This window comes from Paramisgurnus dabryanus, chromosome 24, assembly GCF_030506205.2.
Source record: "Paramisgurnus dabryanus chromosome 24, PD_genome_1.1, whole genome shotgun sequence".
Taxonomy (NCBI): domain Eukaryota; kingdom Metazoa; phylum Chordata; class Actinopteri; order Cypriniformes; family Cobitidae; genus Paramisgurnus; species Paramisgurnus dabryanus.
Genome location: NC_133360.1, coordinates 12365626 through 12382827, shown reverse-complemented (window position 1 = coordinate 12382827; position 17202 = coordinate 12365626). Strand labels below are relative to the sequence as shown.

General features: G+C 37.7%; 1 protein-coding gene across 1 annotated transcript in view; it reads left to right on the top strand.

Moving 5' to 3' along the window:
- ncanb (neurocan b) overlaps positions 1 to 14620 on the top strand; it is a 202654-nt gene extending 188034 nt beyond the window's left edge. Inside the window, exons 13-15 of the mRNA XM_065246007.2 lie at positions 66 to 210; positions 13052 to 13234; positions 13552 to 14620. Of these exons, the coding sequence (XP_065102079.1) occupies positions 66 to 210; positions 13052 to 13234; positions 13552 to 13670 (447 nt within the window). The 3' untranslated portion in view covers positions 13671 to 14620. The remainder of the gene's footprint in view (positions 1 to 65; positions 211 to 13051; positions 13235 to 13551) is intronic.
- Positions 14621 to 17202: the final 2582 nt, after the last annotated feature.

Here is a 17202-nt window from a genome sequence, read left to right as displayed (position 1 = left end):
CAGCAAATACCCTGTAAATCCACAGGATTTGATTTAGGCCTGAAATCTCCTTGTTCCTCCTCCAGCAATATGAGAACTGGAGAGAGAACCAGCCGGATAATTTCTTCGCGGGCGGAGAGGACTGCGTGGTTATGATCGCCCATGAGAACGGCAAATGGAACGACGTGCCCTGCAACTACAACCTGCCCTACATCTGCAAGAAAGGCACAGGTGAGAGAGAGAGGAGGCGTCGGAAAAGAGGCCAGATACTGTACTGCCTGGCTTTATACAGCACTGTACTGTTTTCACAAAGTGATCTCATTTTGTTAACTTAATTTAAACATGTACACGTTCCCTTCCCGTGCTTCAAATCCATCCTGGTTCTTCTCAAAAATGAAAATTCATTTGTGTCAATTATTACATTTAAGTGTTCAATATATACTTAAAAATTCACTTTGATCTATGAAAAAGAGAAAATCGTACGAAATCCCAGCCACAATAAATAACAAACGTTTCATTATTAGCTTAGATATTTCGATATTCATTCCATAATTTTTTTGTGTCACACTGACTCCATTTTCAGACCCTACCACACTCATTTCGCGTCTTTCGCCATCAGACGACTTCAACAATTACCTGTCACTCATTTTTTTCTGATGAGGATCATCCTGGGCAACAGCGAGGGTTTGATGGTGGGTTCTCGGGTGGGCTGCATCTTGACATGACGCGCCTCTGCTTCTCTTCAGCCACTCTAAGCCGCCGTGCTGTGACGCAATCTGTTCCAATCACACCTCTATGGACTCATTAGACTAGTTTTGTCTGGATATTAGCATATGAAGCAGACTAAAGCTATCGAATTTGGCTGTTCTTTTTGCACTAGCTAGATTTAAAGAGACACCTTGGGCTCACAAGGGGCTGCTGGAGAATGGGTTCATCTGAACACACATCTCAGGAGTCCTAGACCGAGACGGACCTATTATGGCGAGCCAAAAAAGCACTTCTTATTAAAATCTTCACCTCCTTTCTGAATTTTAACACTTGTTATTAAAGTTGCATTAGAGCTTGTTATATGGATGGTGGTGGGCTAATTTGGCACTTAAAAACGTAATGCCTTTATGCACTTGAAGCACTGCTGATCTGATCATTGAATACTCAGAAGAGTCACAGTAGTCGTAGCTGTCATTTACATTTGCATTCAATGCAAACATAACACAACAAGATTCTTAGTTTTTGGATTGATCTACTGAAAATGGCTTATCAATACCAGTTATTACTCATCACCCTAGTTATTATAAACAATTGACAGAAAAATAATGAGGCCAATCCGCCTTAATGTGGTTTTGCTTTGAGCCGCATGGTTGCCACACATACACAGCTCAGCCAGCTGTCGTATGCAAGACCAGCTGGGAAAGATTTGCCATTACCTGCCTCGCTGTTTGCTTTTGTCCATCAGCCCTTCCCCGGTCATTCCATCATTTAAATTGTCACCTCTCTTGATCGCCTCAATGAGGCTTTCATATAATGATTTAATCCTAATCTGGTAGCTTATAAAAAGTAATATGCATGAATCAAATATTAACTTATGTGATGTGCCTGTTTAGGTTCAATCTTTCCCAGCCAGCGTAAAAAATTTGCCAACCAGTGCCAGCATTTTACATGATTTTCACAAAAGTTTAATGCCATGTTCTTCTTAAAATATATAACTATACAATATATTTAATGAAAGAACAGATCCTCTGCTTTAAAGAAAAAACACCCGCTTCAAAAACATAAAATTTTGAGTAAAATGCTGAGATAATTCCATTTTTGTGAAGGACTTTTGATAGAGATCGGATGCAGAGCGATCCTCAAAACTTACACGGACATACAGCTGTTTGTCGTAGGGCGATACTTCCGGGTTTTATAAGTTGCGAAATACTCGTCATTGGCAGGGAAGCGTTTTTTCTTAATTAATGTTTTCTCTTAATGAACTCGTCAATGGCAGGGAAAGAGTTAAAGGCCTCCTCACACTAAAAACATAAAATATGACTATAATGATATCTATGTTAGTGTCCAGTGGCGGCCGGTGACTTCTTTTTTCGAGGGCGCTCGATGCGAAGTTCGTCACAACCTGTATGTAGCCCGTCATGTGTGTGGTTCTTAATTTCAAAATATGTGTTTTGTGCGTGTATGTGCATCACGTGTCTTGTCAAAATAAGTGCAAATTAAAGAGACGCTTGCGTTTGCCAGATACTCACATAATCTCATGCGTAATCAGAGTTTACTGTTAAGTGAGTGTCTTGCGTGTATTTTGTGAACGTAAGCGTCTCTTTTATCATAAACGGTTTTGACGCGTGTGCAGCAGGCATTTATTTTGACAAAACACGTGATGCACACAAGCAACACACATGACACTCCGAACTACGGATGCTAAACAATTAATCGCGATTAATTGTTAGCAGAATAAAAGTTTTTGTTTACATCATATATGTGTGTGAACTGTGTATAATAAATTTGTATAAATAAATGTACACACATGCATGTATATGTTTTAGAAATGTTTACATGTGTATATTCATTTGTATATTTATGTATAATTTATATTATATATAAATATAAATACTTAATATATAAATTTTTTTTCTTAAAATTATACATAAATGTGTTCATATTTATATATATACATATTTATTATACACAGTTTACAAACATATGTGATGTAAACAAAAACTTTTATTCTGCTAACGATTAATCGCGATTAATTGTTTAGCATCCCTACTACGAACACTTATTTTGAATTTGCAGTCACGAGCTGCCACTGTTAGCGTCAACACAAGTGGATGATAACGTTAAGTAATTCGTACTTATTTCAGAAGGTGGCTAATTTGTTCATTTTTGTACGATTTGCTTTCCCCCTGTGACGTTTGGTTAAAGGGCAGGGTAAGGTGTGGTGTATCATTGTTTTTTTTATATAATCATATGTTTTTGTATGATTCACTTTATACTAATTCATGCAAAATTGCCAACTCGTAAAATTTGTTCAAATTCAAAGATCAGGTTAAATGTGACCCTGGACCAAAAAAAACTTCATAAGTCGCACGGGTATTTTTGTAGCAATACCCAACAATACATCGTATGAAACAAAATTATTGATATTTTGTGCCAAAAAGTAAAGATAATGTTCAATGAAGATATTTTGTAAATTTCCTACCTTAAAAATATATCAAAAATGTATTTATCATTAGTAATGTGTTTTGCTATTGGGCTTCATCTTGACAACTTTAAAGGCAATTTTTTTCAATATTTCTTTTTTTTTTTGCACCTTCAGATTTCAGATTTTTAAATAGTTATATCTCGGCCAAATATTGGAAAATACTATCCTAACAAACCATGCATTAATGGAAAGCTTATTGACTCAGCTTTTAGATCATGTATAAATCTCAATTTCAAAGGGTGATCCCAACAGCACAGTTTATGAAAATTTTAATATTGGTGAGCGAGTCTTTACTGTTGCCAACTAAGTGTTGGGGCACACTAATATTATCCAAACCAAACCATGCCCCATCGCGATTGTCCCCCGCTATACTCCCCCGGAAGCACGCACTCACACTGTACTTTTATCGATCCGAACCTGGGCGCGCTTTCGTCATTAGGATGCGATTGTTTTGAAAAATTCAGGAAGTAAAGTGTTCTCTTAACATTCTCTCCATCGTAATGTTAAGTCTGTGTTTTTTATTCTGAGTCATTTGGTGCACGATGACACACAGCCCTCTCACATCCCATCATATTGCTTAGTTGGTCTGTCACGTGTGCAGCTCGGACATTCACGTAATGCTGCTGCGCGCATTAAAAGGTTTTTGCGGAGGCAGATGAAGGTGAGTGGTCACGCAATTGACGTCTCTCCTTTTGAATCGCTCTCAGGCGCGAATCCGCTCACACTATAGCATCTCGTGCTTGAGCCCAAGTGAACTGCAAGCAGGCCAGGGTGCGTTTTGGTTCCCGGGCACGGTAAAGAGCGATCACATTAGTCAAACGAACCAGGCTTTGGGTATCGAACGTGCCCGAGCACAGTTTGGTTTTGATCATGTGTGTGCGCCCTTAAGGGGGTTGCACACCGAACGAGAAGCGCCGTGCCCCATCGCATCTAGGACAACTCGGAGGTATCGTACACCGGAAGTGCACATTAAATAGCGCAAGCTTAGTCAGATAACGTCTACTTCAAAATGCTAAATACACGTTAGCAGCCAATGTTAATCGTTAATGATTTGGGAAAAATATGATGTTATTTAATGTTAAACTATGTGAGTGGCACGACAAGGATTTGAGCAATTTCCTGAGTCGTAGCTGGGCACCGCGGACAGGCGTCACCTGTTGGCACCGGTGTGTGTATACTCATAGAAAACAATGTGTTTGATTTTTTTATAACGGCACTGAGCTGCGCGTCCGGTGTGCAACCCCCTTTAGTGTGATAGTTCTTATGCTGATCTATGGAGTTTTCTGGAAATGTAGATATCTGAATCTCAGGTGTTAGGTATAAGCCCCAAGGCCATGCTGAATGCTGACTCAGTTGAAGAATCCTCTGTTTATGACTGCATTATTGAATCCCCTCGACTTTTGCCTACCAGCTTCCGACCGGCTTTGATAGTTGTATGAATGAGGTGGGAGACATCCTGAGGCGATCTGATCTGTCAGATCAATACACTGTAAAAAATCCAATTAATGAAATGTTGGACGGGCAAAAATATATAAGTTAAACCAATTTTTTTGTTTGAGCTAGTTGAGAAGACATATTATTTTAAGTCTAGATAAATCTGTGTTTAAAACATTAAATGAATGGTTATTTTCAATTCCAGTCAACATTCAGAATGGCTAATGTTGACTGAACTAATTAAGACAAATCAGGTAAATATGTGGACTTTGCAGCTTTGTTTCCTGACAACAAAATTCTCCTAATATTACTGTTATTTGGTCACAAAATGTAATTGTAAGAGTTGTTCAGGCGTGAATGTATGTGCTTAAAGTTTAAATGTGCGGTCGGTTAATAAAGATAGCGTCTATTTAAAAATGTGCTCGGACACTTTCGGACGGAGCTCCATATGAGCTCCATATGAGCTCCAGAAAATCATCGGCGCTTAAGTGCTCACACCCCGCCCAGCGCAGCCTCGCCTCGGCAAGCGCATCAGAAATCGACTGCTGGCTCTGATATCTCTGTGGCGTTTAAACGTGATTTAATTCATTTTAATTTCTCATACTTAACAATGAATGGGTTATGTTTTAAATCATATTTTAGGATTGCACTTAATTGATATTGCTGTTGAGTGATGTTTCATATCTTTTACATTCGTTATAACCGGACTGCATGCGAATTTGAACTTCAGAGCTGAAGGAGCGGGTGGAGAAATAGTCCCAATATCATAACAATCTTAAATAAAACTTCTAAATATACCCGTGTGTGTACCCGTGTGCGCGCGCGCGTACGTGCGACCCGCTCGCGCGCGCGTGTGTATGTATGTACAGTATGTGCGTGAGTTTTTAATTTAAAATGTCTTAACTCGGAAGGATCTGGACTGGAACACAGGTCATTTCATCTGAGATCAATCCGCACCTAACAGCCTAAATCACTTACTGATTCACATGACACAAGTCAACAGCCGTTTCCTCAAGTTCACGTCAGGTAAGTGTTTGTAAATAAATGTTAATTTTAGACTCTATTAATTGGCAAAGACGCAAATACTCGACGTTTTTGTAAAGATATAAGTTATATAAAGGTGTGTTATGTTATGTGTCCGAGTTAAAGTGGAGCTATTTTAGTTAAGATTACCGGACAGGGTTTATTACTCCGTCTTAATTATAATTGGGACATTTTTACAAACAAACCTTATAAAATACAATACTGGCGTGCATTTTGAGACAAAAGAATAGCACTCATATGTTAAGAGATGTCAGTATTTTAGTCAGTGATAAGTCCTGTTCGAGAAAACCGCCCAATAGTGTTTAATTCAATTACGTGTGATGTCTGAGGGAAATTTGGCAATTTTAGGGTATAAAGTCTTTCACCGTCAAGCTTTATTATATTAAACATGTTTTTATGTATGTATTTATATTCCTCTGTTTATCAAACCAGAGCGGTGATGATGTGGAGAGAGGCAGAGAGGGATACATGGTGAAAGAAGTTCTCCTAAATGGCCCTGCAGATGTTCTGACTGATTTTGGAGTGCTTTTGGACTGTTTTATGCCTTCTATTTAGAGAAGACTTAATTCTGTATGTTCAGTCTGTATGATAAGTGAATAAAGCTTTTGTTTTTATGTGACTGAAGTTAATTATTTGTTAACAACACCAGCATAAATTATTTGATAAATAATTTTAAAAAGTTTATTAAGTATTCCCAAATAATAAATATTAATTGAAGTAACACATAAAACATTGAGTAAATACTTAAAATTTAATTGACAGAGTCTTTGCTGTAAGTTTTTAAAGATTCGACTGATTAAAACATTTTAGTTGAATGAACTATAAAGCTAGTTGAGCAAACATACTTTTTTATATTTGAGTCAAAATTGGGCCAACTAAAAAACATCAATCCAGGTAACACTTTGGAGTCAGAAATTGAGTGAACGTAAAATTTCTGTGGAACTAGTTACTAAAAAATAATTCATTGAGCCAACAATTTATTTTTTACAGTGTATGATAACTCTATGACAAACTACATCGCTTGCTTTCAGATGAACAAAACTGTGAAATTGTGAACAGTCACTTTAAATACTTTGCGTAACCAGCTGTACGTGGAATTAGGATATGAACAACTAACCAATGAAAATCCAGAGAGGTCTTGGATCATTTGTTTGCGGATGCCACTGGGTGTGATATTGTCTAATGCAGTGACATTCATACATTTTTCATCGCGGCTTAAGTGTCCAAATACTTTTTGGGTCACTGAGTGTACAGCCTGAGTGTGTGAGTATCGATTTCATGTGAGTTATGTATTTATGATTTATTGTCGACTGTGAGTTTGGCTTGTTCGGATTGAGGAAGATCTCTGAGGACAGGGAACTTATAAATGTGACATTTGACTGCTGTCCTTAACACAGAAGGTCAGCAGTCTTTCTATCCAGACAGATCAGGACCATATAGGAGGCTGCGGGGGTGGGCGTATAAGAGCACTCATCAGTCCACGATGGGCTGATTAGGTGACAATTCCTGCCCATTCAATGTGACAGATAACCTGCAGTTTCTCAGCAGAATTGAAACTAAAGTTGGGGTTGATTTCTACATAGAGGGTAAAGGAATAGTTCACTCGAAAAATACAGCAGTACGAATATACTGCTATTGTTCACTTACCTTTGTGTCATTCTGATGCTGTATGCTGTTTTTTATTTTTTTACTGTGGAACTTAAAAGGAAGAATTTTAATCACTTCAATTCTTTTTGATCCAGCTCATGAACTGACGTGATCCGGTACTCAGATTGACATAGTGATTGGTTCTGACTCAATGATCCAGTTCTCGAGCTGACTCAATGGTCCGGTTCACGAATTGATTCAATGATCCGTTCTCGAGCTGACTCAATGGTTCGGTTCTCAAATTGACTCATTGAGGAGTTTACTCAGTGACTCGGTTCTTGAGTTTACTTAATGATCCAGTTATCGAATTGACTCTATGATCTGGTTATCTAATTGAATCAATCATCAATTTTACAAATTGACTAAGTGATCCAGTTCTCGAGTTGACTTAATGATCTGGTTCCTGAATTGACTCAATGATCCGGTTCTCGAACTGGCTTAGTAATTCGGTTGTCAAGTTGACTCAATGGCCAGGTTAGCGAATTGTATCAATGATCCGGTTCTCGAGCTGACTCAGTGATTCGGTTCTCGAGCTGACTCAGTGATCCGGTGATCGAGTCACTCTGTGATCCTGTTTTGTGAGATGACTCAATGATCAATTTCACGAATTGACTCAAATATCCAGTTCTTGAATTAACTCTAAGATCTGGTTATCTAACTGACTCCATGATCCATTTTACAAATTGACTCAGTGATCCGCTTGTCAACTTGACTCAATGACCCTGTTCTCAAATTGAATCAATTTTGAGGTTCTTGAATTGACTCAATGTTCCAGTTCTCAAACTGACTCCGGTTCACAAATTTACAAACTTCACGAATTGACTCAAATATCCAGTTCTCCAATTGACTCTATAATCTGGTTATTTAATTGACTCAATGATCATTTTTACAAATTGACTCAGTGATCCAGTTGTCAAGTTGACTCAATGGCCAGGTTCACTAATTGAATGAATGATCCGGTTCTCGAGCTGACTCAGTGATTCGGTTATCGAGTCACTCTGTGATCCTGTTTTGTGAGATGACTCAATGATCAATTTCACGAATTGACTCAAATATCCAGTTCTTGAATTAAATCTACAAACCGGTTATCTAACTCAGTGGTTCCCAAACTTTTCCAGCGTGCGGCCCCCCTTGTGTACGGTGCATTCCTTTCGCGGCCCCCCAAAGAAAATTTGTGACAAAAATTGTTCTAAAACTCAAAATTTTAATAAAAAAAACATTACATTATACAAAAAAGTAGTGCTTTTGGTTAGTAACCTTATTTTTTTTTTAGGTTTAATTACACAGAATTCATGATAAATTAATGTATTTCATAAAATGTCATAAAACTGTGGCCCCCCTGGCACCATCTTGCGGCCCCCCTGGGGGCCCTGGCCCCCAGTTTGAAAACCACTGATCTAACTGACTCCATGATCCATTTTACAAATTGACTCAGTGATCCGCTTGTCAAGTTGACTCAATGGCCAGGTTCGCGAATTGAATTAATGATCCGGTTCTCGAGCTGACTCATTGATCTGGTTGTTGAATTGACTCTATGATCTGCTTGTCGTGTTGACTCAGTGACCCAGTGCTTAAGTTGACTCAATGATCAATTTTTACGAATTGACTCAAAGATTCAGTTCTCGACTTGACTCTATGACCTGGTGATCTAATCGACTCAATGATACATTTTACAAATTGACTCAGTGATCCGGTTTTCGAGTTGACTTAATGGTCCGGTTCCTGAATTGACTCAATGATCCATTTTATAAAATTGACTCAGTGACCCACTTGTCAAGTTGACTTAATGGCCCTGTTCACGAAATTAATCAATGATCCGGTTCTCGAGTTGACTCAATGATCCATTTCACAAATTGAGTCAATGATTCGGTTATCCATGTGACTCAATGTTCCAATTTTACAAATTGACTCAGTGATCCAGTTGTCGAGTTGACTTAATGATCAAGTTCCCGAATTCACTTAATGATCCGGTTCTCGGACTGACTTAGTAATCCGGCTGTCGAATTGACTCAACGGTCAGGTTCACAAATTGAATCAATGATCCGATTCGCGATGCTGACTCAATAAACCCGTTCTCAAATTGATTCAATGATCTTGTTCACGAATTGACTCAATGATCAGGTTTACAAATTGACTCAATGACCCGGTTCTTGTGTTGACTAAATCCGTTTCACAGATTCACTCAATGATTTGGTTCTCTAATTGACTCAATAAACCCCGGTTCACGAATTGACTTAATGACTCGGTTCACAAATTTACTTCATAATCTGGTTTAATGATCTGTTTACACAGTGGTTCTTGAGTAACAGCTCACCAAAGAATTATACAATTGATGAAAAATGTTATGAAATATTGTCTCATCAAATAAAGCTCACATGCTGTATTGAGAGCTGCATACAGATTTTTCAAATCCATTATTGTGTTCCAAAAAAAAGCAATAGCATACGAGTTTGCAACAGCATGAGGGGGAGTTAATAATGACAAATATTTCATTTTTGGGTGAACTACTTTAATGGCACAGCTTCCTTGGATGGCTTCATACAGTAAAACAAAACTTATGTGAAAGGGAACAGTTAAAATCCCAAGGTCATAAAGTCTGTGTCGGAGTAAAGACATTAACCACTCACTGATCACAGGTCAACTTTACATCTTGCTCCAAGTGAACAAGCTGCTGTGAGATGTGGTGAGCGGCCATGGATCATAGCTTTGTTGTTGAAAGCGTCTGAGCGTAACACTGTGGACAGGGAGCTGCATGCCGCAGGCTCTAATTGTTTGTGCCCGAGCCACTGATTGGTTCCCTGCGGTATTTACAGTACTGGCCAACCGCAAGAAAAAGACTGAGGTTACATATTCTGTATCCAAGTGATGCACTGAGTTTTAGCTACAATGGTGCCACCTAAAGGTGGGAAATGGAATTGCAATAAAAAAGCTCATTGAATCTGGTTAATTAGATAAATGTCAGTGCGGCAGACCTGTGCTGTTCTGTCACTGGGCTATGGCACTTAAGAGTCAAATTAGAATTGGCCAGGGACTGCACTCTCTATTTATTACACTCCATGTAAGATGTGCCTAGAGACGGGTTTCACAATTGTATTTTAAAGCCAGACTGTCTTTGGACCCCATCCTTAAATGAGATCCATCAATCTAATTTACTATTCCCATGGAAACAAGACTCACAGCCAGTTTTGTATAGTTTTAATTTCATATTCGTGCATCTGTTTCTCTTGATTTAAGTGGCTGATTAAACCCAAATAATGCAGCTACAACAAAACTTAATTTACTTCAGATAGTGTTTGTGTACAGTATGTGTCTGTACAAATTGCACAAATAGCAATTACAAAACAAATCAAATTAAAATAATATAATATATAATACCTAAATTATACCTAAACAAAAGAATAATATGCTCTGCTACACTGCAAAAAATGATTTTCAAGAAAAAAAATCTTAGTATTTTTGTCTTGTTTTCAGTAAAAATATCAAAACATTCTTAAATTAAGATGCTTTTTCTTGATGAGCAAAACGACCCAAGAAAATAAGTCTAGTTTTTAGACCAAAATATCAAATTTAAGTGATTTTGTGCATAAAACAAGCAAAAAAATCTGCCAATGGGGTAAGCAAATTTTTCTTGAATTTAGTGTTTAAGAAAAATGTTAAAGATTTTTTGCTTACCCCATTGGCAGATTTTTTTGCTTATTTTATGCACAATATCACTTGAATTTGATATTTTTGATCTAAAATTAGACTTATTTTCTTCATCAAGAAAGGTCATTTTGCTCATCAAGAAAAAGCATCTTAATTGAAGAATTTTTAGATATTTTACTGAAAACAAGGCAAAAATACTAAGAATTTTTTTTCTGGAAAATCATTTTTTGCAGTGATACACTGCACACTGCAAAAAAATATTTCCAAGAAAAAAATTCTTAGTATTTTTGTCTTGTTTGTAGTTAAAATATCTAAATATTCTAAAATTAAGATGCTTTTTCTTGATGAGCAAAACGACCCAAGAAAATAAGTCTAGTTTTTAGTCCAAAAATATCAAATTTAAGTGATTTTGTGCATAAAATCAGCAGTTTTTTTGTTTGTTTGTTTTATGCACAAAATCACTTGAATTTGATATTTTTTATCTAAGGGGCTGTTTACACTTGGTATTAAGATGTGTTTTCACATCTCGATCGGATCACAAGTGGACGATAGAGACACATTACGTTTACACCTGGTATTTAAATCCGTCTCTTTTGTCCACTTTCAACCACTTCTGTCCTAAATACTGTGAGGGGACGGTCCGTGAGACGGTGGGCGAGTCTCTCTACTGTCATTCAAACGTGAGTGGGAGTAATTATGAGTTTATATGGATGCAAACTAATATTAAGTCGAAGGCAGCGCTGCTTGTTTAGCAAGTAAACATGCTGCACAGTGTTTTGTACGTGTGTATGTTGGAGCTTTCTCTGAATTTTCAGCGCAATTGATGAAATAGGATCGCGCAACTTTCACGCTTTCAAAACGAAACTACGGAGAACACCCGCAGTAGTTTTATCAATGAAAGGCTAAAAATAGCGCTGTTCACCGTATGTTCACGCCAGAAGTCAAAAAAAGATGTAAAACTTGTGTTTAATACCTCAGATTAGATAAATCGGCGGAGAGAAGGCGGTTGCGTGTGGCTGTTCGAACACATTCAACCACATTGCGTTCCGCAACTCCAAAGCGATCCGATAGAAAGTGGTTTCGACTACCTCTGGATGTGGTTGAAAGTGGTCGAAAGTGGATGCGTTCAAAACGTTTTGAACAACGTTTACACCTGGCATTAACGTCGTCCACTTGTGATCCGATCGATGAAAACGCATGTTAATGCCAAGTGTAAACAGCCTCTAAAACTAGACTTATTTTCTTCATCAAGAAAGTTCATTTTGCTTATCAAGAAAAAGCATCTTAATTGAAGAATTTTTAGATATTTTTACTGAAAACAAGACAAAAATACTAATAATTTTTTTCAAAAATTCAAAAAAATCTGCCAATGGGGTAAGCAAAAAAATCTTGAAAATTTTTCTTAAACACTTAATTCAAGAAAAAAATCGCTTACCCCATTGGTAGATTTTTTTGCTTTATTATGCACAAAATCACTTAATTTTGATATTTTTGGTCTAAAAACTAGACTTATTATCATTTTTTTGCAGTGCAAAAATTACTTTCTTACTTCGTATAGTATATTATAATTACTAAATTAAGAAGCTTTTTCTTGATGAGCAAAATGACCTAAGAAAATAAGTCTAGTTTATAGACAAATAATATACAATTTAAGTAAATTTAAACTTAAAACAAGCAAAAATATCTGCCAATGGGGTGAGAAAAAATTCTTTTTCTTAAACACTTAATTTAAGCAACATTTTCTCACCCCATTGGCAAATAATTTTGCTTGTTTTAAGCACAAAATCACTTAAATTGTATAGTTTTTGTCTAAAAACTAAACTCATTTTACTCATCAAGAAAATAGATCTTGATTTAAGAATTTTTTTATATTTCTACTAAAAACAAGACAAAAATACTAAGTAAGAAAGTCGTTTTTTGCAGTGTACTCATGCTTCATAAATCAATTATTGCAATATTTAAATGAAACCTGAAACTTTTTCTATATGCATGTCAAATTGTGTAACCGCATGTACAATTACATTTCACTACTAATTGCTATTTATATTATATTATATACAAATATTGCGAATAACTAAATTTCAGCATGATCCTAAATTGTCTTCACAGTTCTGTGTGGAGCTCCGCCCACTGTGGACAACGCCTTTATGATTGGTCGGAAGCGTTCGCACTATGACATACACTCCGTGGTGCGATACCAGTGCGCCGATGGTTTCCTCCAGCGCCATATCCCTACCACCAAATGCCGCGCCAATGGCAAATGGGACCGACCCAAGATCATTTGTACGAAATGTAAGTAACGTGGAATTAGAGTAGTATTGACATCGTATAAAGACTTTTTTACACTTGGATAGAAAGTATTTTACCATTACACAGTCTGAAAATGGTCAGAAATGATCCCTAGCTGTTACGGGGGCAGCACCGTACACCTCTGCACCTAAAGAGTTTATATTAGTTCCTACATATTGGTACCAATTGTATACATATCTGTACCTAAATGGTACATAGTAGGAGCATAAGTTTTAATCTGCTGTACACATTTTATAAAATCCATTCAGAAAGTCCAGAGATTCCTGCTTATAACCTCTGTTTGCTTTCTTTGTCCTCAGCACGAAGATCTCACCGCTACAGACGCCATCACCACAAATCCCACCACGAGCGCAGAAAGCACAAGAGGCACGGATCAGGGGGTCATCGAGGTCAACAGGAGGGTCATGGCCATTTCTAACCAAATAATCCCCTTGCCCGTACCTGCAAATCAAAACATCCTTTCCCAACAGCCTTTCACCAAATCTCCTTATCTCTGACACCAACCTTTCACCCTTTCCCCTCCGTATCTGGGTCAGTCTACCCCCGTATGGTCACAGGGGGCGCACTGCTGGACCTCACACAAGGACTATGAAAATTATGTTTTTTGGCTCTTAACTCATTTTCTTTATCTGGTAATGTTTCATTTCATTTTAGTGGATCCTTCAGACCACAGGAAAAATTTTCGTACCTTGAACGTAGAAAACACTCTTAACTGTTTATGTATTTTTACATAAGCATTAATAGAGAGGGTGGGTCGGTACTTGATGTAAATATCGTATTTGGTTTCGAAACGCGGGATTGTATCAAAATGATCAAGAGGTGCTTCTCCTAAAAAGGATTTCTTGATTGTTTTGATGTCGCTAACCCTGATTTTTACAGTATTTCTGAGTATAGATGTGTTTTAAGTTGAGAGGAGTGGTGTTCATTCTCATTGTTCCAAACTGGTTGACTTGTCATTGTTTTAAAAGAGCTCAGCTTAATAATATTATTATTATTTTAACTTTGTGTTGTTTTTAAATCTTGACTTTTGAGTTTTTCTGTAGAGCATGAAAGGAAATTCAACATTTATAAAAATGAAATTCATAGGGCTACTTTTATCCGTTTAGTTTTGACAGCCAGTCCCCATTTACTTTTATTGTCAGCAAAAGATCCAACAGGACATTTTGTTGCATTAAAGAAAAAAGTCATAATGGTTTAAAATAAAATTACTGAATAAGTTCATGTTAATTTTCCTTTTTTTAAAGGGACATTCCACTTTTTTTGAAAATAGGCTCATTTACCAGCTCCCCTAGAGTTAAACATTTGATTTTTACGTTTTTGGAATCCATTCAGCTGATCTCCGGGTCTGACGCTACCACTTTTAGCATAGCTTAGCATAATCCATTGAATCTGATTAGACCATTAGCATCGCTCTAAAAAATAACCAAAGAGTTTGGATATTTTTCCTTAAAACTTGACTCTTCTGTAGTTACATTGTGGACTAAAAAATTAAAGTTGCGATTTTCTAGGCCGATATGGCTAGGAACTATACTCTCATTCTAGTGTAATAATCAAGGATTTTGCTGCCGTAACATGGCTGCAGCAGGCGTAATGATATTACGCACTGACCGAAAATAGTCCCCTTGGTTACTTTCAATAGCAAGGGACTATTTCAGGCGCTGCGTAATATCGTTGCGCCTGCTGCAGCCATGTTACGGCAGCAACTTTTATTTTCTGTCGGTCTTAGTACACAATGTAACTACAGAAGAGTCCATTTTTAAATAGGAACAATATACAAACTTTTTGGTTATTTTTAGTGCGATGCTAACGGTCTAATCAGATTCAATGAATTATGGTAAGCTATGCTAAAAGTGTTACCGCTGAGTGGATTCTAAAACGCTAGAAATCGTATGTTTAACTCTAGTAGAGCAGAAAAATTATGATATTTTCAATAAAAAAGTGGAGTGTCCCTTTAAGGTAAACTACACCCAAATAGTTGCTTTTCAGTTTATCTCAAAATCTAATTAACAAACTAACTAACCAATTGCTGGTGGGCAACCCTTGAGTTTTTCCCCACATACAGTAATTGTCTTCGAGTGACTTGACAAGAACGGTCTCGCTGTAAAATCCCCTACTGCTAGTGGTCGCTCCATCTGTTATTAATGGTCTGTGTCATGATCTCCGACTCCTTCACCCATAGCGGAGAAATTGTCCTGTCAGGTCACATCACCGAGAGTAAGTAAGACACGATCAGACTTTCCAATTGCGCTCGGCTACATACATGACACATCCGACCGAGCCAGTGACAAAGAGCTCTTAACAGCCTCGGGGTCACACACACCACATCCATAGTTAGCAAAGCTCAAAGTAGCACAGATTCCCATGGGCCGAACTTAATCCAGATGGCACGAAATCACAGGTTAGATGTTAAAAGATCTCACGGGTGAATTTCCGAAACTGGATTATAAAACCTTTAAAGAGCAGCCGGCTGAGATGCAACATTTGTCCCCATGTTCCCCAAGAGTGGACGATGGTTTTGGGTTCGAAATACCGGTTATTGCTTTCGTACCAGGTGCGTGTCCCGCTTTACGACGAGGAAAGCGACAGCTGACTCTGTTTTTTAAACATAAAAAGAGCAAACTCATTTCTCTAACGCAGCAGTTTGTGCTTATCTTGCTTTTTCTCTCTCGGCTCCCTCATGAGATTACAGACGTAACCCAGTTTCTCCCTATACGTTTACAATAACAAATGCATGAACATAGAGTATGAACAAGCAGTTTTATAACTAGTTTATCTTTTCTCAAGCATGTTTAAGTAATGTCTCACGTTTTGCAGAGATGAAGGAACATTTTGAATATTGTTATTACATTGCATTACAAACTTGAGCTCACCTTACCAAACCCCATTATTTTTCTATAAGCTCCCTTTTCAGTAAATGCAATTTCGCATTATCTAAATTTCAGATGAAAATGTTTTGTGTTAACCACATCTGAACAGTCCATATTAGCTCCTCGCACACCTCTGTTTTACACTAATAGCTCTTTACAGCTGAAGCTGGTGACAGAAGCCAGATGGCCGACAACGTTGCAACTTAATTGCGACTCTCCATTATAAAATAAACTTGTAAACAGAGGTTGTTCGCAGCTGTCTGTTGGCACACGCTCTAAAGATCCATAAGAGACAGCGTCTGGGTTTTCTTATGGCGACTTTTCTGCCTAATTGCCGCTATCCCTGAGGTTGTTATGCAGCTGCACCTCCCCTTCACAGCTGAGTTTATGAAACAGACTTATTCACAGACAAATATGCAAAATGATCCTGCATGCAGTCGACCCCTGAAATAATGCTGTGTCTATCATTGCTTTCTTGACACATCTCACACTTTTAGTACATAATCTATGTCTTCTGGAAATGTCTTTGAGTGGATAGTGTCAGGAAGTGGATTACCATAACAAAAGAGCAACTTCAACCTCCAGCGGCAGGGCACATTGTTCAAGTCGCAGCCGCATTATATGCTTAACCCGAACCTTCATCTACATTGCGCTTACATTGGTTGCCCTTTACATATTCTGGCACATAATCCTATCTGTAATTTCCATTTCAGCCGGGTGTCATATCATTACAACCGACTTTGCCGGACAGGTGGCTCTTTTGACGATAGCTCTGTCAGACAGGAACAGAGAGAGAAAGAAGTCACGGCGCGTGCATGATGCATATTCACTGAACATATTGGGATATGGTGATGAACTTTGAGGTACAAGAATTTTACTTTTACTTAGCAATAAAGCAACCACCAGTCATATGAACTGTCAGTCATTTTACATCTGCATTTATGCATTCGGCAGATGCTTTTATCCAAAGTGACTTACAGTGCATTAAGTGCAGTGGCAGCCAATGACTTCTTTTTCGAGGGTGTTTTTCGAACATGTATTTAGCCCGTCATGTATGTGGCTCATCATTTTAAAATATATGTT